The sequence below is a fragment of the Ictidomys tridecemlineatus genome, chromosome 7 (genome assembly GCF_052094955.1).
Source record: "Ictidomys tridecemlineatus isolate mIctTri1 chromosome 7, mIctTri1.hap1, whole genome shotgun sequence".
Classification (NCBI taxonomy): Eukaryota; Metazoa; Chordata; class Mammalia; order Rodentia; family Sciuridae; genus Ictidomys; species Ictidomys tridecemlineatus.
Genome location: NC_135483.1, coordinates 142,542,250 through 142,566,373, shown reverse-complemented (window position 1 = coordinate 142,566,373; position 24,124 = coordinate 142,542,250). Strand labels below are relative to the sequence as shown.

The 24,124-nt window shown below is 47.4% G+C and overlaps 2 protein-coding genes and 1 long non-coding RNA gene across 4 annotated transcripts in view; 1 reads left to right on the top strand and 2 right to left on the bottom strand.

Annotated features, from left to right (window-relative positions):
- Cirsr (corepressor of RBPJ and splicing regulator) overlaps positions 1-1,108 on the top strand; it is a 40,454-nt gene extending 39,346 nt beyond the window's left edge. The window contains exon 10 of the mRNA XM_005324610.4: positions 306-1,108. Coding sequence (XP_005324667.2) covers positions 306-1,011 — 706 coding nt within the window. The 3' untranslated portion in view covers positions 1,012-1,108. The remainder of the gene's footprint in view (positions 1-305) is intronic.
- On the bottom strand, positions 386-6,618 carry LOC120883743 (uncharacterized). The gene is made up of 2 exons (XR_013424153.1): positions 3,854-6,618; positions 386-2,421 (listed from the first exon to the last, which is right to left on the bottom strand). It is a non-coding gene; the product is annotated as an uncharacterized LOC120883743 (long non-coding RNA).
- Positions 6,619-7,463: 845 nt separating this feature from the next.
- Positions 7,464-21,890, bottom strand: Sp9 (Sp9 transcription factor). Of its 2 annotated transcripts, none has more exons than XM_078017622.1 (2): positions 21,657-21,890; positions 7,464-13,071 (listed from the first exon to the last, which is right to left on the bottom strand). In XM_078017622.1, exons 1-2 carry the CDS (start codon positions 21,732-21,734, stop codon positions 11,653-11,655), a joined length of 1,497 nt encoding a protein of 498 aa, XP_077873748.1. In that variant the 5' UTR covers positions 21,735-21,890; the 3' UTR covers positions 7,464-11,652. The 2 variants fall into 2 exon arrangements, with proteins under 2 accessions (XP_077873748.1, XP_077873749.1); XM_078017623.1 differs by lacking the exon at positions 21,657-21,890 and adding an exon at positions 14,047-14,209.
- Between the last annotated feature and the right edge of the window lie 2,234 nt (positions 21,891-24,124).

Genomic DNA, 24,124 nt, shown 5'->3' with positions numbered 1-24,124 from the left:
AGGATTACCATACCCTTAGAGTACTAAATAATTTCAAATTCTAACCCAGTAAGAATTTAATAGTCATTTCCATTAATGAAGTACAATCAGAGAATTGACTTAATACATTTATTTACTTAAACATAATGTAAACATGCCTTGAACAATTTAAAAGGAAAAAATGATTTGCCGTTTAATAAAATAAGTTGTTTATATATGGATACCATTTTTTAGTAGCTTCTAAGAAAGCGTATTATCCATTAACAATTTTATAGTTGGTGAAGTGGCTATTTTTTAGTTTGCTACTATTTTTTCCCCAATTACAGGAAATTGGACAGACTTGAAAAGAAAAAAAAGAAAAAAGATAGAAAAAAGAAAAAGTTACAGAAGAACAGAAGTAAACACAAAAAACATAAAAGCAAATCCTCCTCCTCTTCCTCTTCCTCCTGCTCCTCCTCTTCCTCCAGTACAGCTTCAGAAAGCAGTAGTGAGAGTGACAAAGAAAAGAAGAAAAGAAAGAAACACAAATGTTCAGGAAATAACAGTGATTCTGAAGAAGACAAGTCTAAGAAGAGAAAACTTCATGAAAAACTTTCTAATAGTCATAGTAACAAGGAAAAAGTCAAGGAAAAGTCTAGGTCTTTAAAAAAAGAGAGTTCCGGAGAGAATAGCAAACAGAGCTATCCTGATAGCCACAGGTCCAAAAGCCACCACCACAGCCCAGAGAAGAGAGGATCAGAAAAAAAAGAGGGGAGCAGCAGAAGCTGTAGCAGGGATGAGAGGAGTAGGAGAAGCCGAAGCCGAAGCCGAAGTCCTGGTAGTTATAAGCAAAGGGAGATAAGGAAGCAGCCACAGCGGAGTCTCAGTGAAGAGCGCAGCAGAGGAAATGACAGCAGGAGCCATGGCACCAGTGTATATAGAGGAGAAAGAATGCACAGGGAGCATCCCGGAGATAAGCACACCAAAGGGACTCACAGAGAAAGAAGCAGAAGTCGGGAGAGAATAAAGAGACCGCATGTAACAGTTACCTAGTAATAAAAGCATCTCCACTTTCTTACTAAACACTTTTAGTAAGGGCTAAATTATGTACTATTATCTTTGTAATAAATAAAGCTCTATTTTAATTTTCCATCTCTGTAAACTGTCATTTCAAATATAAAACCATAAGAATGAATTTTGCAAATATTTGTAAGTAATGTATTTTGAAAATGTAGAAGTATTTTCTGTTGGTAACTGTTTCTTGTGCCCCTGTACCAGATAAAACTCCATATAATTCTGACATTTTCTTTGTTCTGAAACAAATTAAAAGAGTGACAGTACATTGAATGGTTATAATTTGATTTTCTTTTTGGTCAATTCAAATTTGTTATTACTTTTAAGATTTGAATTTGCTTGAAGCAAAGTGTAATCATTGAAATTCACTAGTGTGAATTAAGCAAGGGATATTTATCAATATTTCTTTAAGGCTTTTAAACTCCTTTCAGGTGTTTTGTTCTACAGAGTAAGCTAATTACATTTGGATGATCCATTAGCTTTCTGTGCTCCCGTAGAAGTAACATAGAATTTTACCTCAAACTTAGAACAACATAATAAAAATCAAGGCAGGACTGTGTTCCTTCTGGGGGCTTCAGGGGAAAAAAAATTCTGTTTGCTCACCTCTGCAGCTTTTTACTGGCTCCCTTCCTCCATTTTCCAAAACTAACAAAGGGGAGTCAAGTAGCAGACACCTCCATATTCGGCATTCTACTTTTTTAGGACCCTTGAAATTACACTGGGCCCACCTGCAGAATCCAGGATAATCTCCTATTTTAAAATCAATGGATTAGGGGCTGGGGATGTGGCTCAAGCGGTAGCGCACTTGCCTGGCGTGCGTGTGGCCCTGGTTCGATCCTCAGCACCACCTACCAACAAAGATGTTGTGTCCGCTGAGAACTAAAAAATAAATATTAAAAATTATCTCTCTCTCTCTCCTCTCTCACTCTAAAAAAAAAATCAATGGATTAACAATCCTAATCCTCCTTTTCCATGAAACATAATATGTACAGGTTCTGGGGTTAAGACATGTATATCTGTGAAGGACCATACTACCTACCATAGATGGCCTTTCTACTACCGGCATATAACTATTATCAGATTTTGCTTAAAAATATCAAGCATTTTGATTATGTCCCAAATGAAATAATATGGACTATTTCAGTACATTTCATGAGTATAAGAATATAAGACATATTTAAACTTTAAATTCTCCTATATTTCAAAGGAAAGATTTAGAAAAAAATTAGCACAAATCATAAGTAACATGCAATTTCAAAAACACATTTTATATCATGGACATAATATTTTGTTATTAGGGCTCTACTTTTTTAAAGACATCTGTCATTTAATACAAAACAAATATTGATTAGATGGTTTTGATAGTTGGCAGTCACAATTTCTTAGGTTCTGTAAGAAAGTAAATTTGAAAGAAAAGTTAAATAAAATCATTCCAAGTAGTCTGATACATATCTCTTATTCTTGTCTGCACACACAGAAAACATGTGTGCTACAATTTAAAAGAAACTAAGGTGTAAGGAATACTTTGGTTATTTAGATTAAGAGAACTAGAGGAGGGGAGAGGAACCTGAATTCCTCTTCACTGTTCTTTCATGATTTACAGTTCATCTCAAAGACCCCATTCCTTCACATTATATATATTAATAAGTGTGCATTTGAAATTGATAGACTGCTAATTTACACCTTAAGTTCATCGGTGTTGTAGTGATTATTTTATCTTATACCTTCTTAGACTTTATAATTTTCATAATATCAAAACCTATGCAATACTTAGTGCTTTAAAAATGGTTTCTGAACCAATATAGTACTCATGAAGAGAAATGTTAAAAATGAATCTTGTAATTGAGAATGAATTAAAGAAATACATATTTCTTTTCACTTTGACTTTCACAAAAGTGTAGTCCACTTTTAACTTTAAAGTAGCTGTTAGGTTTTTTTTTTTTTTTTGGGGTGTGTGTGTTTTAAGTTCACTATTCTGATTTGTTATACGTGACAGCAGAATGCATTTCAATTCATAGTACACACATGGAGCACAATTTTTTATGTCTCTGGTTGTACACATAGTCACACCATTCATGTCTTCATACATGTACTTAGGGTAAGGATTTGTTTATTTTTAAATCTCTGACTTAATCTTCATTGTTAAGATTGAGAAACCATAAAGTGCTATTTCTTTATGAGAAAAATTTTCTTGGAGAAAAAGTCCCACATAGTTATGGAAGATGTCAATTTGCTGTTTGTCTTATAGCCTTGGTCACCCAAGCGTGTGCTAAACAACCCCAAAAAGCTAGCATTCTAACTTTGTAAACTTAAAAATGGAAGGGAAGCATTTTCACACAGTCATAACATAATAAACAGCTTTAAAGAGGTTTTATCTAGTGTACTTTGTGCACCCTAATGATATAGGAGGGGAAGTGAATTTTTAATAAAAATACTAGGCACCTAATTCTACTTTTGCTTTTGAAATGTAAAAACCAGAGATGAACCTCAAAAAAGCGGGGGGGATCTGTCTATAGAGATTCCTCTAAGTACAGAAGCCAAAGAAGAATCCTCCAGGTTTAATATGATTTAAGAACCCAAATAAAAGTCCTCAACAGTCTAGGTTCAGTGGCTACCCAGAAGGCTAAGGCAGGAGGATCACAAGTTGGAGGCCAGCCTGGGCAACTTAGCCACAGTCCAGCTCAGAAAAGTAAAAAAAAGGCTGGGGTTTTAATCTATGCTAGAGTGGCCCTAGGTTTAATCTCCACTACCAGGCAAAATTAGTACTCCAAAGTGACAATTTTGTGAAAATCCATCCGGTGAGGTTGGTCATTCTTCTTACCTTTAATAGAGAAGTTCTTTTAAAGGAATCTGGGTACATGTAGACATTTCTTGATTTGTCCATAGGCTTGGAACTGCACTGAGAGGCATAGAACATGTTTGGGGGACATCCCCTTAATCCTTTTGCCCCAAGCCTAACACTTAACATAACACTAGCAAACTGATTCCTGTAGGAGGTGCTGTCGATTTACAAATGACCAGGAACGATCAGGTTGCTAGGTTAGGACTTAGGTTATCTGAATGTCTACATAGTGAATTACTTATAATTTCTTTTAATAAATGACAAAATAGAGGTTGCTGCAGCCAGCGTAGCGGCAGGTCTGCTTACCTTGCAATGTGAAATCGATCTTGTTTTGAATCATACAGATGCAATCTGAAGAAAGCTTTTTATGTGAAAGGTTTGGACCTTTCTTACTGTTCTTCCATAAGACGGCTTGCTGACAGAGAAACAAATCAAGTCCCCACTGCTGGAAGCAGGCTTCCCAATTTTAATCACGGAACATTTTTGGTATGCTTTAGCCCTGAAGCTCAGAGTTCAAAATCCACTTGGCCCATTTCACTTTTCTTACTTAACGACCAAGGAGCCAAGACGCTGGCGGAGGCCTCTCAAAAAGGCCACATCCTCCACACCCTGTGCTTAAGACCAGGAAGAAAGCTGCGTTTTTAGCTCCAGTAGCTAAAGGATACTAAAACATCTTATTTAGGTTTTCTGAAAAGAAACCTTTGCTATAGTTACCACTTCTTGAAAAGAAATAAAGAAAGGCATGCAATACCTGCGGGCCTTGGGAGCATTTTAAGATCAAAAGGAGAAATGCTTTTTAAAAGTTGTGAGGAACAAATAGAAACGAGGGAACTTAGCTTTGGGAAACGCAACTGAGAGCTGTTCTGATTGAGGCTCCTAAATCCCGGTTCCTGCTGGCAGAAAAAGAAGCAGATAACTTTTCGACACCTTCTCCTTTTCTCCTCCCTCACACCACACTTAACAGAACCCCAGAACCCCCAGAATGTAACAGTAATAATGAAGCGAGGTTCGGAATGAAATGCCAAGAATTGCTTGGAATGGAGAGAAATGCACGCTCCGGCCTCACTGCCTGTGAGCCGCCTTCCCCCACTCGGAAACACACAAAACCTCTGTCCCTACTGCTCCAAAGACTTCCCGAGGGGGTGGGAAGAAGTAGAGGTCCGGGAACTCTGGTGCGGTTCAGAGCCGGGCTTCCAAGGACATCACCCTAAACCAAAAGGAAGCAGGAAGAGGCTGGGGTAGAGTGGTAGGGTGAGTTCCGAACTGGGGTCGCCCCTTCCCCTCCCCAGAAGTGACGCCACACTGCATTCTCTGATGTTTTCTTTCCCGGCACGCTTCTGGCAATCTTTTGAGCACTCTCAAATGGACTGAGAATTAGGGTGCACAACCTTTCTGGAAGATGCGCCTCTTGCGCTAGGAGGCCTCTAGACTCCCTACTCATAAAATGTAGCGGGAAAGGGTCCGAGTTAGCTCTCTGTACCGGTCCTTCGTCCCCTCTCCACCACAGTGGCCTAAACGCATCCCGAAGAAATTCCCAGGCCACTCCTCGAGGCTGCGGGTCAGGGGGCTGCGCGCCGGGGCCTCGCCTGCCACTTCCCGCCTGAGCTCGCCTGGCCTCCAGCGCGTCTCCAGTGCGCGGGTCGGAGGGCGGACTCGCCAGCAATAGTTAGGAAGGCGAGCGAATTTCTCTGGTGGCTGGGGCTCCACAGGTGAAGAAGGCGCTTTTATGAAGCCAGTGCTAATCTCTCGCTCCTGGGGCAAAAAAAGAAAATGTCAACGCTTGTCATCAATCTGCAATCATATAACGGACTGGGGGAGTCACACCCTATCAGTTTGCATTTCTTTTATAAATGAATCACCCTGGAAGGATAAGATGCACACAAAACAATGCAAAATGCCCAGCGTGCGTTTCCAAAGGAAGAGTGTGCAAAGGTTTTCGAAAAAAATAGAAAACTCCCAAGGTGCTAACATTTCCCGGGTCCCTGAGAACGAGCACTGGATGGATGTATCCCCATGGACATTCTGAAACCTTCTCCCTAACTGGAGATGAAAACATACCGCACGTATTTATATCAATAATATATGGGGGAGGCATGTCTGTATGTATTTACCTCATACATATTTCTATAAACTCCAGCATCTGGAAAGGGTGGGGGGTAAATAACACTGAACGGTTAAAATTATGGAGAAGGGATAATAACTGATTACTAATTTGAAAGTAAATAAACAGGTGACTTTTTCAGATCAAATTCCTCCTTGGATCGTTACAATAAATATCTCTGAAGGAAGCTCTCTATTTATGTTGTCATTGATTAATTCTTCACTACCTCATTTGATTTCGATTTAGAACGATTTGATTCTAATTTAATTAGCATGTAATTTGGATGTACATAATTACTGTAATTATGACATTCAGGTAAGGCAGCTTTAGGCTGAAAGGCAATTTCAAATTTTCTAGCAACCTACTTTGTACTGGGAAATGGACAAGGACTTTGCGCCCTGCTATCCAAGTAGTAATTAGCACATCTTTGAAATAGGCAGTGCGGCGGGGTTTGTATTAAAACAGCAAATACAAACCCAGCCGAGTACCCGCTGCAAAGGTGGCTGCGAGTTCCCGGAAACGCACTGCGTTTCCCTGGCGTGAGTTCGGGGAGCCAGGCGCCCAGACGCCTCGGCCGGGTTCTCGCTGCTTCGGGCGACTGCGCCTCCGCCGCATCGGGCACGGGGTTGGAAGGTGTCGCTGTTAAAATTAAAATGTAATAAATGCGCGAGGGGTGGGGGAGGGATGAAGTCACTGCACGACGTCTGAGGACTGGGGATGGGGGTGGGGTAGTGGACTAGGAAGAGGAGGGAAAGGGGCGGCGGGGGGAGGGCGATGCACAGAGGAGAGAAAATTGGCCAACGCCCCCAACTGTTATCTGATTTTAGATTTGGGTTTCAAAGGGAAAAAGGACAAAGAGGGTCGATCTGTGCCCGAGGGGTGTTCGCACCCTTCGGAAGGGTCCGAAGCGAGGGCTTTAGGGGCTCCTCGCCCGGCCTCGGCCTGCACAGGCGTCCCCGGCGCCTGACTTGGGCTGAGGTGGCCTCCTGGAGAGCAGCGGCTATGCAGAAAGCAACTTGGGAGGTCCCTGCGTCCTGGCTGGCCAAAGCTGCGGGTCCTCGGCTTTCCTCTCCATCCAGGGGTGTCTGGGAATGTGGGGGTGGTTTTGGTGGCCGGGTTTTATCTGCTTGGTTCCGGCCCCATGGGCTTCCGGGCCAGGAGGCCTCAATCTGGGGTCGTTGAGCCAAGTAGGCGCTGCTCCCATAGCTAGGTTCCAATCTCAGGGTCCACGCGCCGCCGACTGCGCTCAACGTTCTCTGAGTTGATAGACCCGAAGTTGCCTTGAAAAGGATGTTGAATGCAACAATGCTAAGACCAGGGCCAAACGGGGCGTTATTCTGTTTTGCTTGGCTTTTCCAGCTAGCACGTTCCAGAAACGACCCCCTTCCCTGGGAGCCACGGCTAAGCAATGCCCCCCAGTAGCGGAGCTCGCTCCCTGATAGAACACAAAACCCCGCTTTTCTTTGCTTGATTCGCTGGGTTGCTGCAGCTCACAGGAAAAGCCGGTCTCCGCACGCTAAGAGCCAAGCTCCAGGCAGACCGGGCGGCTCTCCCATTTTGGAGCTCTAGATGGCGCCAGCGAGCCGCACTCGCCACGCTCCTCTTGTGGGAATCAAGAGCTACTGTCAAACATAAAAGCAAATCAGAGTTTTCAGTTTTTTTAATGTGTTAAGAATGTTATTCCTTAAGAAAATTTGTAGCTAAATTATTCTCACTTAAAATAAACACTTAGTATACCAATTACCCAAATGGGCGGGATTTATGTGAGATTTACTTCATCTGCATTTTTGTAGTGGAAGAGAGCTTTGGTGAATACAGATAATAGATGCAAATAAGATTAGAGTTAAAATAAATAAAGTTTCCATCTGAATAATAAGAAATTCAATTTTACACGATTTGCAACGACTTGACGGAATGTCCAGACACGCCGTTCAGGTGCACAATCTAATCTCGTCAAAATAATGTTTTCTCTCCTTTGCATAAAGAAAAAATTTTTCCTTTCCTTTTTCCTCACCAGGTAGGATCCAATTCACTCCAGGGGGTTAAAGCAGCGTCCGGAAAGGAAAGCACCGAGGGAGGGTGTGGTTTGGGGATGGATAGGCGCAGGCCGAGGAACGCTGGGTCTTGGTTCCTCTATTGCCCTAGAAGCTGCGGAACAGAAAACTTTGAGAAACCCGCTGAAACGAAATCGCATTTTCCCTCACCCCGGCTCGGGAGGGACTCCGGGCCCCGGTGCAACGGCCTCCAGCCTCGCACCGACCTCCACATCTGTGCCCGGATTCAGGCGGCGGCCTTCACCTCCTCTGGGTTGCGAAGCCAGAGAGGCCCAGGCCACCCGGGCCCCGAGGTGGCCCTGGGGAGGCACGGCCCCACCTCCGTTGGGGACCCAGCTAGTGTCCTCGCTTATGGACTCTCTCTTCTCACGCACGCCCTCTCCAATTTGCTCGGCCTCAGCTGGTCGCCACCCACTGGGGTCAAGGTTCTCCGCGCCCCTGGGATGCCTACGGCTGAGAGAAGGGACGGAGGAGGGGCTGGAGGCAGTTGGAATCCGTGTTCCCAGGTTGGTTTCGGCCAAGAACGGTTGTCCCGCTCCCACCGGGTTCAGGTTCCGTGCACTCTGGTCTCCCCGCAGGACACTTGGGTCTGTGTCGCCGCCCGCCGTTCCCGGGAGCCGCGGTGATGGACATCGGCTGACCCGCGGGGCAGAGGCAGGGCGCACAGGCCTTGATCACTGGCCTGCGGAGGGAGCTGCGCGGCAAGCGGGACCTGCACAGCCAGGCCCTTTGATCTGCTTTTATTATAAAGGAGAAACAAAGCTTCCGGGACCCGGGCGCCCTCATTCCTCGGGAACCTTCACCACGTCCTCACCTCCACGCCACCCGCCCCCGGCCCCAAAACCTACCCGGCACACTCTGGGCCTGCAGCGCTTCTGTCCAAAGCACCTCTGCCAGCTTCTCCCCAAGACCAGAAATGAACCCCGAAGGAGCATGAGAGGCGAAGAGTCTCCGTTAGAAACGGCTTGAGCGGTGAAAGAAAATGGCCAAAGTGAAGAAAAACTATAGAATAGAGTTTTCCCTGTGGAAGAGCAGGGCTGCCGAAGCCGGGGGTGGGGGTGGGGGGGAGCGAGCAAAAGAAGCAAAGAAGCCACTGAACCTCATATTGCAAACGCCCCGCTGGGGACCTTCGTTCTGTTCAATCGCTACTTCACTACTTGGCTTTTCAGAGCCGAGTTCTGATGACTGATAATAACAATAATTAATTTTTTTCTTTTCTAAGAATTAAAATCTTCAAATTTCCAAGGACAGTAATCGAAAAAGAAAAAAAAAATCTGTTGGTGATGACTTCTCTTGTATTTCCTATTGTGTAGGAAGCCTTTTAGAAATATTTTTATTCTGCGAATATGTACTTTATTTTCCAAATTAACATTTTTTTCCGAATTGCAAAAATTGTCTCATTGACCAATTTTCTTTTCGACTCTCCCTCCCTTCTCCCTCTTTTTAAACTGGTGCTGTTAAGTTGGTGGTCAGAAGACAAAGAGAGTGAAAATAATTTTCATTTCAATAATTGCCTTCTGGTCAATTTAACTGTGCCTTATTTTGAAAGAGACTGTCTAAATGAGATTCCTGTCCCAAATGTGTTCCCAGGCCTGATCCCAGCCTTTAATTATTCCTGAGTTTTTTTCTTCAGAATAAGACGCCGCACTGAGTAATCACAAAGAAGTCAGAGAGCATCCTTGAACCTTTTCAGAAGCAGCGCCACTGATATTCAAATAACCTGCGAGGGCCATTTGACGGCTCCGGGACCTAGGCATTTCCAATTCACTATTTGCATAGATCAGCCTTCTTTGAAAAGGAAAGGAGCAGTTGTCTTCCATAACATTAAAAAGCCTAGTTATCAAATCAAGTGCTTAGTTTGGGGGCTTTTAAAACGTTTACATTTTATCTCAGGTTGCCCTTTACTGTTTGACATGCAAATTTGGTGCAGTTAATTTAGACAATTAAAAAGATCTTCAAGGGAGCTTTGTCACAGAGAATATTTGGAGTTTTCCCCGTGGACCAGCTGAGATAAAGTTGGCCAGAACAAATGATGTCTAGGAGATTAATTAGATATTTGATAAGACATGAATCCCTAATAAGGGAATACAAGGCACAGGGGGCTGCTGTGTGCTCTAAGTCAAAATTAATAACATTTAACAAGATTTTCATTTAGGCATGAAATGTCTTTTCCGGGGTATTGACTCTAGCGATTTATTCCCCTGAGATACCTCCCAACCTAGAGGGTCTTAAGAACTAAAAGACCTCTCTAAAAAGCTTTTTCCTTTCACAGATTGTTTTCAAATTACTTTCAAAAAACAAACAAATCCACCAGAGTTTTCTCTGACCCCTCTGGGAAGTTAGGTGTCTCCCCAGTTAGACTCGCCAAGGAACTCTTCTGTTTTTAGGTGATGCAGATACTTAAAATGTCATTTTTCCAGAGCCCACCCATTAAGTAATACAACTGCACGTTCTTATAACCCAATTTAATTTATGCTGTTGATATACAAATAAATAATTTTGACTTCTCAAAAATGTATATGTATTATGGCTTTTATAACCCACATAAACTTTACATTACCTACAACTAACATTAATGGAATTGTTTCCCAACAAAAAAGTCAACCACATAAAGGTTATTAAGGGGGAAACAGGATTTAAAATAAAAAAAAGGAAGTGTATTGTTCAGAGTCCTTTAATAATACCAAAATGAAAATATGTCAAGATTTTCTTCATACAGATAAACGCATTTAATTTCTTTAGATGACCTTAACTTACGTGTTTGAGTGAAATGATAACTCAACATTTTAAATATCTTTTTACATATATACTGACTTTCACAAAGTGCATCAGAAAATTAAAAAAAAACTCCCTGAATTTCAGGAATTCACCAAAAAAGAAAAAAAAACTCTATTCGAATGAACATTTACAAGAAAATAAAAGCGAACACAATCTTTTGAACCCTATTTATACAGATGTTATGAAATACAGAGAAACTGTCGCTAGACTTCCAGTTTAATTTCTCACCTTAAGCCTCTTTTTTTTGATGCTTCCTTTTTAGGAAAAAAAAAGTCTCATTGTAAGTAGATATCAAGCAGGACTTGGAGCATTTTATATATAATATAATCCACACAAAGGGTCTGTTTTTATAGGTCCATTTGTTTTCAAATGTTCTGACAGTCCTTTGCTGGGTGGTGGCTAGTTTTCTGAGAAAAGGACAGAGAAGGACAGTGGGGGAGGAAGGGGCGATTCTGTGTATTGCTTTTCGCTTGAGAAGTTTGTGTGAGGGATGTGTGTATGTGTGTGCGTGCGCGCGCACGAGTGTGGATACTTGAGGTTGTGGGTCTCTGGTGTATGTATATATCTGTGTGTGCAATGTTAAAAGGTGTTTGTGTCGAAGGATGGTTTGCTTTTGTTTCTGGACCACGCGTTCGATTCTCATCTGGGCGCGGACGGCGGAGGGGAGCTCCAGGCTAAGCCGGCAAACCAGGGCCGAGGCGCCGCGCGTGGCTCCACCTCGCGCCCATCCGGGCTTCAGGGCGTCACTGGAGCCCTCGCCCTCCGGTGCCCCGCTTGCTCGCCCTCCGAACCTCTCACTCGCTTTCCGTGTCTCTACTCGCTCGCTCGCGCTTCTCGTCCAGCCTTTAAGAGTCGTTGGGGCCAGTCGGGGCTTCCTTGCCTCCCGCCGAGGCCGCCGCCGCCGCAGCCGCCGCCGCCGCCGCCCGGGCGGCACTGACGCCGGAGTCATGCAGGATGAGGTCGGGGGACTCGGAGCGGGGCGTCTCCAGGTTGCTGGCGTCCGTGTCACTGTCGCTGCCCTTTTTGCCCCCGCCGCCCCCGTTGTGCGTCTTAATGTGTTTGCTCAGGTGGTCGCTCCGCATGAAGCGCTTGTTGCACACCGGACAGGCGAAGCGCTTCTCGCCCGTGTGAGTCCGCAGGTGCCGCTGCAGCTCGTCCGAGCGCGTGAAGCGCTTGCCACAGAAGAGCCAGTTGCACACGAAAGGCCGCTCGCCCGTGTGCCAGCGCAGGTGCGCCTTCAGGTGCGATGTCTTGCCATACACTTTGCCGCAGCCCGGAATGTGGCAGCTGTGCAAGCCCTTGCGCCGCAGGCTCGCCCCGGCAGGGCCCAGCCTCTCCGCCTCCTGGCAGTTGGGGCAGTCGCAGGTGGCGCGGCCAGAGTAGCGGCGAGCCGAGCGCGCCGAACTCCCCCCGGCGGCGGCAGCCGCAGCGCCGGAGATCATGGCGCTGGCGGCAGCGGCCGCCACTGCGGCGCTGGAGTCCGAATAGGAGGGCAGCACAGGCTTGAAGCCGTCCTGAGCCAGCAGGTGCTGGCTGGTGGAGAGCAGGTGCGAGGCGGCAGCGGCAGAGGAGCCGAGGCCCGTGGAGCTGAAGGCCGAGTGCGTAAGCGAGCTGAAGTCGGGATTGTAGGTGCCCAGCTGCGAGTGCAGCGAGGCCTGGGGGGCGCCCGAGTGCAGCGAGCTCTGGAGCCCCCCAGCGGGGTTCTGCACCTCCAGCCACGAGCCCGGGCTGCTGTGCACGTCCCACCACGACGACGCCGCACCGTTGGTCACCTCGCCCGCCGCCAGCGTCGAGTGGAAGCCTGATTTGTACCACGACTCGTAAGGATGCGCCATGCCCACGCGCGGGTACAGGCCGTCTGCCGCCGTCGAGTGAACCTTGGAGATGAAGGCCGACTGGCCGCCCGCCTCCTGTGGGGACACTCCGGCCGCCGCCGCCGCCGCAGCGGCTGAGTTGGAGAAGAGGCCGCCGTAGTCGCTGCTGAAGGCGGACGACGTGGGCGACGTGGAGGCCAGGCAGAAGGCGCTGTTGGCGGCGCTGGAGCCACCCGCCAAGCCGCTCGAGCCACGGCCGCCAGTGGCCACAGCGAAGCCTGAGAGGCTGGAGCCGAGGTTGCAGCTGGACGAAGAGCGCTTCCAGGGATGGAAGCCTCCTTTGGCGAAGGCGCTCGACTCTGGTAGCGTGGTCAGCGGGCTCGTGTTGCCGATCTTGTTGCAGGTCGCCGCCAGCATGGCCAACGGGGTCGTTCCAAAGCGCGGCTCTTCCTAGAGTGGGTGGGGTGAGGGAGGGAGCAAGGAGGAGGAGGGCAGGAGGAAGTGGGGGGAGACACAAAGTGCACCCGTGAGCAGCCTCGTCCTCCACAGCTGGTCCCGGGGGGCCGTGGGTCCCTGGCTCGCGCCTCCTCCCCACGCGCTCACGGAGGATGCCCCGCGCCCTCCGCGGGGCAGAGGCGATCTCCAGAGCGAAGGTCCGGGCGCCGGGAAGTTATTCTTCGGTGAGGCTACAAATCATAAATATCTTGGTTTTCTCCACCTCAGTTGCTGCAAAACCTGCCTAGAACCGGACTTAAGACTCTCTCCCAGAAGCCCCCAAGTCGCCCTTCCGGGTGAAGCGTGAAGGTAAACACAGACAACAAACACCCAGCGAGGGCGGAGGTAGCCGAAACAGCAACCCAGGGATGGGCGAAACTTGGAGCACTTCTTCCAAGGCTTGCTACACGACTTGTCTGTTTTTTAAATAGAAATTTTTGGTTTTAAAATTCACTCTCACACACACACACACACACACACACACACCGATTACAAAAACAATCTGAAGATAGCGGCCCAGCGACGGTTTTCAAAGTCAGGGGCGAACTGGGGAGACGCGTAAATGTAAATGTTTATTAACGGTGAGTGTATGGACTGCAAAACGATTAAGACTTTTCTGGAAACACCTCAGTCGTCTAACTGCAACAATCCCCAAAGCAAGGGGGGATGGGCTATAAATCAAGAGGGGGGGAGAAATCTTTAGCTTTTAAAACCAAATGAAAAGAAACTTGCTTAAGAAACCCTTTTCTTGTAAAAGCATCTCTGGGTTCCAATAACTCTGAAAGAATCAATCCCGGAAATGTGGAAAGTGCTAAAATAAGCTGAAGCTGCGGTCCAGCAGCAACAGTTCCTTGGGAGTCGCGGACCCGGTGAAGCCATAACGAAAAATTAGTTAAAACAAGCAAATGCGTTGCCGCGCTTGCGACTTACCCCAAGTATAGACGTGGCCATAGCAGGTCTCTGAGCTGCGCGGCGGGGCCGGGAGAGGGGCTGAGCCTGGCGACTGCTCTGAAAAACTGCTCGGGTCCCGCGCGGCTCCCGTGTCCCCGCGCTAGCGCCGAGCGGACTCCGGGCTCCCGCCGGCTAAACTCAGCCTAAGTGCGAGGAGCACCCGCTTTGAAGTGCCGCTGGCTGCGCTTCTCGCCCAATGAGGGCGCAGGCAGAGCAGACGGGAGCTGCCCCGCAGCCAATCAGACGTGCCGAAGGGCCCGAGCCCGGGCTCCCGGCGCGTGCCAGTCAAGTCTGCGGGTGAGGGCGGGGGTGGGGGGCGCGGGCTGGGGACTGAAGAAATTACAGTGCAATTAAAAATTTACACACACGCATCGAGCCAGGTTTAAGTACCATAGAGACCGAGCCATAAGCTCCCCCACCCCAGCTGCCCCAAGATGTTGCAAGTTAGGGCTGACAGTCCGATTCCACTCCACTTGTGGGAAAGGAGGCAGTAGGGGAGGGGGCGCCGAGTCCGGGAGCCCAAGTACAGAGAGAAATGTCAACGTTCACTTTGTGTGTCCAGGCTCTTGCCTGCGGAGCATAACTTGAGCTTTTATCCATCATTCTCGCTCGAGGTTTTATCATTGTCGGTCTATTACCCGGTTCCTTATTTTCACCGGATTCAGTTTTACTCAGTCACATTAAGGTGGGGGCGCAAAGGGACAGCTCCTTTGAGAGGAGAAAAACAGGCCTCTGCATACAGGTCTACAACCACAGACTTGTTGGGAGGGCCTGGAGCCTACTGCATCCCGCCATTTCCCTCCAGCGGTCTAAGTGACTTCCTAATTGTCGCTCTGGCCTCTGACCCGGGGGGTAATACAAGTGCCACTCACTCCAGAAGCTTCTGGTGGTAATTGAGGGCACCCTTTGTACGGTTTCACCAGCGCCTAGATACCAACTTAACCCAGTTGTCAAATATGACTAAACAGTGGGACGTACTGATTATCTGCCAGGTTTTGCTGGGGGCTGGAGTGGGGGTGGGAAGCATCAGCCCATACAACAAGCTGCACGAAGCCGCTTATTTTCACACTGTAACAACTTTGGAAACAGAGACCGACGAGAGCGGCGTCCGCCCCCACCGCCACCCCCGCTGAAGCTGCAGCTTGCTCGGCTGTTTGTTTAACCCAGGGTAGATTTGCATGTCGCGTTTCAGCCTGGAGTCGAGTTTTCTTGTGCCAGCTCCAACCTATGCTTACGCCCGACCATCAGGGCCTAGAGGGTCCTCTGCAAGGTTGGGGTGCGTTGTTAAGAGATAGACTCATCCTGGAGCGCCCTGATTTCGCAGACTTGTGAAGGAGCGTCTCCCCGACCTTCACGCGCGAGCGCGGACGACCAGGCCACACGTGGGCGCCTTCAACATTCCGCACTCTGGAAGCATCCTGAAGCGCTCCCCAGACCTTGGTGTGAAAAGAGGTGTCCTCACACACACAAGGACGCGTGCTCGAGTCTCTGGCAAACTCTGAACAGTTTCCCTTCTTTCTGGGCCCCACTTTCTCCTTTTCTGGGGTAGCCAGAGGCTGCTTTTGAACTAGAAATACCAGCGCCCTCAGGCAAACCTGGGTACTGGTTTTAATGTAGCACATTCCCCTCCAAACTCACATCCTCCACTTAAAAAATAATAATAAATAATTAACCCCAAATGCTCATGTGCAAAAGACAAATTGTCGCGGAGGGGGAGCAAATGAGGAGGATGTGGAACTGTTCTCCCAGTGTTTTGTCTCCTCTTTTGCAATATCTCTTGGCCCAAAAGTATGAACAACCGTAGCGCTTCTCTCAGCCCTAAGATGAAGCCTGTGTGTCCTGGCACACTTCGTGGGTGGGGAGGGCTATGTGGGTCGCTTTTGCTTCTTCTTCCTCCTCCTCCTCCTCCTCCTCCTCCTCTTCTTCTTTTCGTTAGAATACTTTAGTTCAGAATGCTCCCCCCCCACTTAACGCTTTAAGGTGGCGAAAGCACCAAATTATGACAGAGAAAGAAAAAGGGGGGGGGGAGAAGACCAGTGCGGCTATAAGCGATGCGCTGTGCCCTTGGGGGGGCTAAGGCGGAAATCCGAGCGGGGGTGGGGTTGTGAAAATCCCCTAAGGGACTTGGGGTGGAAGGTTGAGGGGAAATGGAGCCGCCTGGAAGAGCTGGAAAGCCCGGCAGGGGGACCGAGGAGCCGTTCCCAACAGGTGACTTCTGCCCTGGAAGTGGGAGACTAGTCCTAGGCTTCCTGTGGAGTCTCGGCGTCGATTTACTAATAGAGGGATTGTTAAGTGGCAGTGAGGCGTTTCCGACTCACCCGGTGCAGCCCAGGAGGAGAAGCGCAGAGGTTTCCCCTGTCCTCCTCCTCCCCCACCCCCAACACACCCTCTCCTTAAAGAAACCTGACAAAGTAATAAATAAGACAATCCGAAAAGCCACTTAGCACTGCTGACATTTTCAAGCCAACCGTTTAAAACGGTTCTCTCGGGCACCTCGGGCTCCCAGCGCCCTGCTTGTCTCCTTCTCCGCCTCCTCTCCCCACCCCTCCCTCCGTTTTCCACGTTGTTGCAGCTGTCAGACTCTCGACGTGGGCATTCGGATATTCCTTTAGACACGCGTCCGCATCACAATAAAAGTTAGGGAAATCTTCCAAACGAACGCAGACAAACACTCGGGCCAGATCAACTCTAAGGTGGGGCCCCATGGAAATCTTTTCGTAGGAAGTCCAGTCCCCCCACACACAGATTTTTTTCATCCGCTAAAAAATCTAGTTTTTAAACAAAGATCAATGTGTTATGCTAAAGTGTTGAGCTGACTGTTAAAACATTTGGGGAAATAATGACAATGTAACAAAGGCCTGGTTTGGAGTGAATCATCACCCTTTTAAAAGTTAAAGCAATTTTCAGGAGAATAGCTTTCAGCAAACGCTTTACATTATTCAAAACGGCCAAATAATGCTCTATTATAGCGCCTGAATGCTGCCAGTCAGCCCCTAAGTGCAATTTGTGCAAAGGCCCCGGTGCCTTATCTCCACTTCTTTATAAAGAGGTGAATATAAAACAATTTCTTCCAAACCCAGACAGAGAGCATGAAAATTGCTTCCCTTTCTGCAATCAGGGCAATTTAACTGGAGTGCAATTAGCACTATTAAATGTCGATTCTGCATAAACAAATCTGACTGAGCAGAGAAAGTGGGGTGAGAACCTCATATACACTGAAACTGATTTTTTAAAATTATGTATCCGGGTCCTTTACAATTGATCCGTGACGTTTTCATCTTGGAATATATTTACATCGTAAATACACTATGGTTAAATCAACATAATTTTTTTGCAAAAAAATTCAATATGAATTCTAATAAAGAAGAATGGGGTAATTAAAGGGAAGAGTTCACTTCCTTTGAACAAATATTGTTTCTCCCATCTTGCCTTTCCAGAGAGCTTTGATCTGAGCAACTGCTCAAGTTGCTGTGTTAAAGAGGCAAAGCTGGGGAAACAATTGCGTCTTTAGCGCTGATCGGAAGAATTGGAGCTCCTACGCCACAGATAAAATGCTTTTCCCTGATGCACTAAGCAGAGTAGCGAGCAGGAAGACCATTTATTGTCTGCACTCCTCGGTATTGTAGCTGGGTAAATATTAGGTAGCTGCCCAGTCTCCTGGGGAGTTTTGACCAGAAGCAGAGTTTCGCAGCGGATGTACAGCACCGGGGTGGTATGGGATGGAGTTGGGGAGAATGGAGAATATCTGCGGGAGGGGAGGCAGTGAAAGAGGATGAACTCAAGGTTCTCGCCTTGGCAGAGCTGGCTGCAGTCGAAGTCCGGGCCACCAGAACCAGGATGTGGAGTGGGGTTGGGGGTAAGAGGGAGAGGAGCTTGCAAAAAGCATTTACCTGTCCTCCCACTTGCCTTTATTTATTTATTTGCTAAGCCACAGAGCTCTCTTTTTGAATCGTTTGCGCAATTAATTATGCTTTTCATTTGCATGATCTACACTAGAGCAGTGATTATCAGGTCAGCTCGGTGTGGGAGTTGGTGAGACATATTAATAACTTGAGTTAAAAAAGAAAAAAAAGCTGCCCTTGTGTGCCATCTTCGCCTGCCATGAGCAAAGGCAAGGAAGCCCAGTACAGTCTCCTAACGCCTGTTGAGTCGGGTGAATCCTTTCCGCAGTTGGAATTTGTCAGTGTGAGTGAAAATGAAATGCAGCCTTTGATTAGGAGGGAATCTTTTATGGTTAATATGTATTTATATCTTTAAAAGCACCCGAATTGAGATCAAATGGATCAAGAAAATTAATTGAAAATTGAGGAACTCTCCCACAATTTCTGTTGAGCTTTCATTTAATATTTGTTCTATAATGCTCTCCCTCCTTCCAGTCCAACCCTTGCAAATAAAAGAGCCAGGAAGAATCAATAGGCCAATGAGACTTTCATCTTTTTTTTTTCTATCTCAGAGGTATCACTGATATTTACAGGTAGTAAGAGATGCAAATCTTTCTTGCCTCTATAAGATCTACTGGAGAAATTAAAAAGCCCTAGTTTGTCAAGTACAGTCCAAACGTTTGCTACACAACAAATTTTCTGCTGCTAGATGTATCTGGGCCGTATATTTGAAGCTTGCCTTGATCTGTTTATCTGAGCCAAAAATGAATTAACAATTAAAGACAAGACTCTGGTGTGTCAAAGGAAGGAAGGTGACTGTAGACTGTGTGATGATTTTAATGACTGCAATTATTGGAAGATTATTAAACAAGCATCATAGATTTGTTTACTGCATTACTAGAAAACTATGGGAGGCCTATTGGGCTTAGGGTTGTACCTTCTTCCCTTTCTCATCAACCATGATGGAGGGGTCCTCAAACTAAGCAAATGTGGAATTCAGTGTTGACTTTCCTCTTTTTCAGAGCATCTCTATCAAAATGATCCACATTTGTTGCCTTAGCCAACTCTACTCTATTGGAGACAATAATTAACTTTTTCATATAAATTCTAAACTAATATCAAGAAAGCCAATGGTCAGAGGATTCTGGTCATTAGTCATCTTCTCCTAGCCAAAGTACTAGCCTCCTCAGCTTTTGAGGAGGCTTCCAACTTGGAACTCATTCTTCCTTCATCCAGGGATTGAAGAAAGCACAACTGTACCATGTTAAACAACCATTTAGGCATACCTTGCAGGACTCTCCTACAGAAAGTTTGGCTTTTTCTTCCTTCTCTTTAACAAATTCCCCACACCATCACTTTGTTATTTCTCACTACCACTGAAAGAAACAAGAAAAAGATATGACTAAAAGCCTACTGGTTTTTGACTAAGGAAGTTTTTAACTGTCAATACAAACACAAGGGTTGAAAATAAGGAAGGTTTCTTGTCTGATACTTTTAAAAAAATGATCTTCAGTCCACAATAATCAATAAATTGCAGCTTAAGCTTTGCTCATCAATGAATTACTGATATGGAACTGAAAATTGGAAGAAAAAAATTGCAAATATCCCCAGTAATACTCCCTTCTTCCCTCCCCTGAAGCTCTGAGCCTGGAGTAACTGGGCCATCCTGGTGCTCTTCCTGGGTTCGGTAATGGCCCAGTCTTAAGCTTAAGGTGGATCTTGGCTAGCATTCAGAACTTTCCCCCTAGAAACATGAGCCTGCAAGCTTCTGCAAGTGGCAATTAGGAGCCTATTACAAGCCATTAGATTGATCAATGTACCTTAAACAATGCGAATGATTTATATGGCTGATTTATATGAGGAAGAAAGAAAGAGGTGGGGGAGGATGCCTCCATATCTTTTATATCCGTGACGTGATGGTGGAGAAGAGCCGGTCCTCCTCGTCTCTGTTCATCACAGCTTAGAACCACCAGAGTGATTTATTTAGAAAACTTTTCAAGCAAACACATAGGTTCCCCGGCTTGTCCGGTGGGTGGCGAGATGCATATTCTTTGCCCCTCTTTCTTCTAAGAAAGAGCTGAGGGAGAGGGAGACCGAGACCTGCCGAGCAGCGGAAGGTCACAGAGACACCACTTCCCTAGCGGAGGACACTGCCAGCAGAGGTCCCAGCTGCCTCCTTTCCTCCGGTCTGTCCCAGGAGACAGGGAGGATGACTTACATATTTGTTTAACGGAGGGTTGGAGAACTGTGTGGCCTCCTGATCACTGCGGGTACACAGAATCATTAGCCCTTGAAGTTTCAGGCGAGACTTGGGGAGGAGCAGGGACCAAGCTCCGGGAGTGAGATGACGCGGTAGAGGGGGGTAAGGAGGGAGGGGACTCCGCTGAACGGAACTCCTCGCTGGGGCTGACTTCCAGCTAATCTATCTTGCGGGGACAAAATTACAACAGAGCTGAGGCGATCAAAGCTGTCCCCCGCCCCGGTCCTCCCGCCCTCCTTCCCAATCCAAAGTCTGTTTGTAGTTGTCTCCTCCGCTGCACTTCTAGGTCTTCTCACGACAAGGAAAATCCTGCCAGTTTTTCCAGAGCCTGCAAGGAGAGGACAGACGCACTTCACCCGTCCCAGAGGAGGACAATTCCCTTTGTCTAACCCCCTCCTCTCCTGGTCTGTCTTCAGCTTTAAAATGGGGGAAGGGGCCAAGGGGTGGAAAGTACCTGGACAGGGAGGGGGCGATTACAACGGAACCCCAGCACCCCAGTCCGACTCCGCCCCTGCTGGTCCCTCCTCTTCCTCCTCCTTCTTCTCCTTCCCAACCTTCTCTCTGGGTCTCTTCCTGCCTCCCTCCTTCGGAGCCTCCAGATCCTCTTAACCAGCCTAGTTTTCTCCCGGGCTCCCGCGCCTAGAGCTTGGGCAGGCGCTGTTTATTTCCCCGCCTTAGTTTGGCGGGAAGGAGCTTCGTCCTGGCTTGTTCATGGGTGTTTGGGACAAATCCTTTTGTTTCCTTCCTATTCTAAATGTGGAATAGGAAGCATTCCGGATTAATTATGGGACGCAGAAGAGAGCAGAGAAACAACATGCATGTGTCTTTTGCAGCCAATATGCGATGGGAGCTCAGGATTAGAAACCTTCCTAGGTGGATTATGATTTCTCTCTCTCTCTCTCTCTCTCTCTCTCTCTCTCTCTCTCTCTCTCTCTCTCTCTCACACACACACACACACACACACACACACACACACACACACAATTGCTCTCCTCTGTCCTTTATTACCCCGAATTCCACTCTGCTGAGTTCTTCTCTTAGTTCTTTTAAATCCTTTTTCAATCCCCTCCTGCAGTGGGATCTCAGACCTCTACAGCCCAGTGAGAGGCTGAGAAAGCTGGCTTGTTAACATTCCCCTCGAGGACTCATATGACATCTCCCAGGACAGGCTTGTCCTGGGTCGACAAGTCCAAGCTTTCTTGATTTCAGCCACTCTAGAGCCCCGCCTTGGCAGGCTGCCCCCCTCTGTCACACCCACTGATGTCTCGCCCACGTCCTTCCAGAGTCCAAGTGGATACCTTCCACCCTGTCTCTATTCTTGGAGTATTGAATGGAGGGTATAAATAGGGCTAGAAGAAGGTTCCACAAGCTTTAGACCCGTGTGCCTCCTCTTCCCTCCGCTCCCGTTGCCACAGCGGAAAGTACACTTATGACACAGACACACTCACCAGGGCACTTGCCAGCGGCGTCCATCCTCCTTCCCAGCCAGGCAGGAGCAAGAGAGGCGGCCTTGAGGCAGGTGACATCGCCGCGGGGAGGCGGGCTTGGAGCTCCAGATACCTCCCTGGAAGCAGGGGTGTTCAGGTCCCTCAAAACCAACTTCGTGCCTCGGGGGTCGGATGGCCTGGAGGCGGTTGGGCCTCCTCCCGGTTCTCTGCAATGCCTCGGTGCAGCTTCCTGCTCTGCACCTCGCTGGCTGTCTACGAAGCTGCAGCCCCCCATCCCACCCGCCCCCAGCGCCCCTCCGCAAGAAGTCCGCTGCCCGCTTGCACGTCTTTCATAGGCTCGGTTACATCTGGGATACATTGCCCCTTAATTGTCAACCCCATTATTGTGATCAAGTGAACGTTGCTAATCTCTACATTTATTGTTTAGGTAAATAGAGGTTACGTTTAATCAATATGCAGGGCCCCCACCCTCGCAACGCCAAGTAACTTAAGTCAACGGTGAAGATTTCAGTGTGTGCGTAATTATAGAGCACGCGGAATATTCACTCCAACCCAATTCCACATCTTTTCTCCGACCCGAGAAACCAGGAAGGGGGAACGGAAGGACTCTCCACCCTGCAAGGGGTCGAGGGTCGGCTCCATCAGTTCAAGAAAAGAACTTCAAGACTATGAAACCGCGATCCCCGACCTGTGCCCTAGGCGGAGCGCGTGGCGGCCCCGGGGTTTGAGGCCAGCCTGGAGACAGAGCCAGATTTCGGAGCGGTAGAACCCAGAGCTCAGCGCCCCCTTCCTACGGCTTTCGACCCCTCCTCCTAAATCTGCAGCTTTGAGGAGGGGAGTTCTCCATTTAGCAGTTTCCAGCCTGGGGGTAAGACTGGAGGCGGGGCCCAGAGGCGGGTTGCCCCCACGTTCAGGACCCCTCGCCCCCGCACACTAGCTCCCTCTTCTCCACCCCTTCTGCTCCGAGGCTCTGAGTTCCTAGCTCTGGGGCGGGGTGCCGGGACTGTGGAGCATGTCACGCTTGGGTGCGCACAGCGCGAGCTATTTGCGCTTCTTCTTAAATAGCTATAGTTTCCTAATTAAGAAGACCTTAGTTTATCGCTGGGGAAAAGGTAAGGGACTCACAGCAGAAGGTGGGCGGTCTGCCTCAACTAGGGGTGATGTGGGCTCCTTACTGCAGCTTGGCTCCTTGCTGCAGGATTAGCCTTGGAGTGAGGGCCTCTTGGCCTCGGCAGGGAAAGGGTTAGCTGGGAATCTTCCAAGCGGCTGCGGAAATAATCCAACCTCTCCTGGTGTCGTGGAAAGGGACCCAAGAGGCTGACCTTCAAGTTTGAGGCACTAACACTTCTCCTTAGGCAACTTGGTTGCCGAGAATTTCGGTTTCTCCTGGTTCTTCTCCCTCCCCTCCATTCTTGGGTCTAAACAACCAATAACTCCGGTTGTAACCAGACACCCTCCTTACATGGATTGTCCCGCTTTATGTAAGCAGGATTCTAAACTCTCATCATTTGCAAATTTAGGGTGTCGGCACAACTCCTAAACTAAGTTACAGCTGGAGTTTGAATTTAGGGCCAACAATATTGGATGGTAGCTGGCTGTTTTTAATTTTTGAAGTGGAACGGTTCTCGAATAGGGTATATGAGAACTGCTTTCTTCTTCCTGTAAAAGTTGCATAGCATTTGAAATAAGAGGGAAATTAAACACAAATGTCAGTGTAATCCTCAAAGCTTTTTTCTTTCTGTAATCTCATTCTGAGTCTTCCCTCTGCAGGGCCCCAAACTACTCTAAGACTGATCTTCTTATCAGATATGCAGACCTTTCACTACCTTGTCCACACCAGGGCTGCCTCTCAGTCACAGGACCCATGAACAGGGTTTCAGAGTCTTGATTGGGAATGTCAGCCTTTTCTGGGTTGTAGTTATTTTTCAACTAGGACAAGGAAATATAAAGAAAGACAGCTGACAGCCAGGAATCCTAGATGGGCGTTTTGGAGATCTCAGGACCTGGGTTTGAGCTAAGGCCCACCATATAATGCTGTGATCTTGCAGGCCTCAAATCTTGTCAGTTTTCTCCTCTCATTTCAAGAATTCTTAGGAAGGTTAACCATAAAATTATATAGAGAAATTTTTAGCAATGAGCTCAGTATTAGTAGTTGAGCTAAAAAACATTGTTGGCTTCCACTTTCCATTGAAATAGTATTCCTAATTACAACCCTGTGAAACTAAAGCAAAATCTACAGCCATTCTAAAACAGAATTATAGTATGTGTGGGTGTGTGGGGGGTGGGTGGAGAAGCACAGGGCCTAATACAGAATCTGATTAGGTGAAGAAGAATGCAATAACAGCTAGCAGTTGCCTATTTTGAAACAAGTAAGGTTAGCTATGGCTTCCATAGTTCTGTATGTGGGAAAGAAAGGGCCTTGTTTCTAATAGGAGTAACAAACATTTATTGAGCAATTATTATATCCA

What these genes read in the sequence shown, in the direction of transcription:
- Sp9 (XM_078017622.1), bottom strand. Translation starts at nt 21,734, where the DNA reads ATGTCACCTGCCTCAAGGCCGCCTCTCTTGCTCCTGCCTGGCTGGGAA. An exon ending in CGCCGCTGGCAAGTGCCCTG is followed by an intron (nt 13,072 to 21,656) that starts GTGAGTGTGTCT and finishes CACCCACTCTAG; the next exon opens with GAAGAGCCGCGCTTTGGAAC.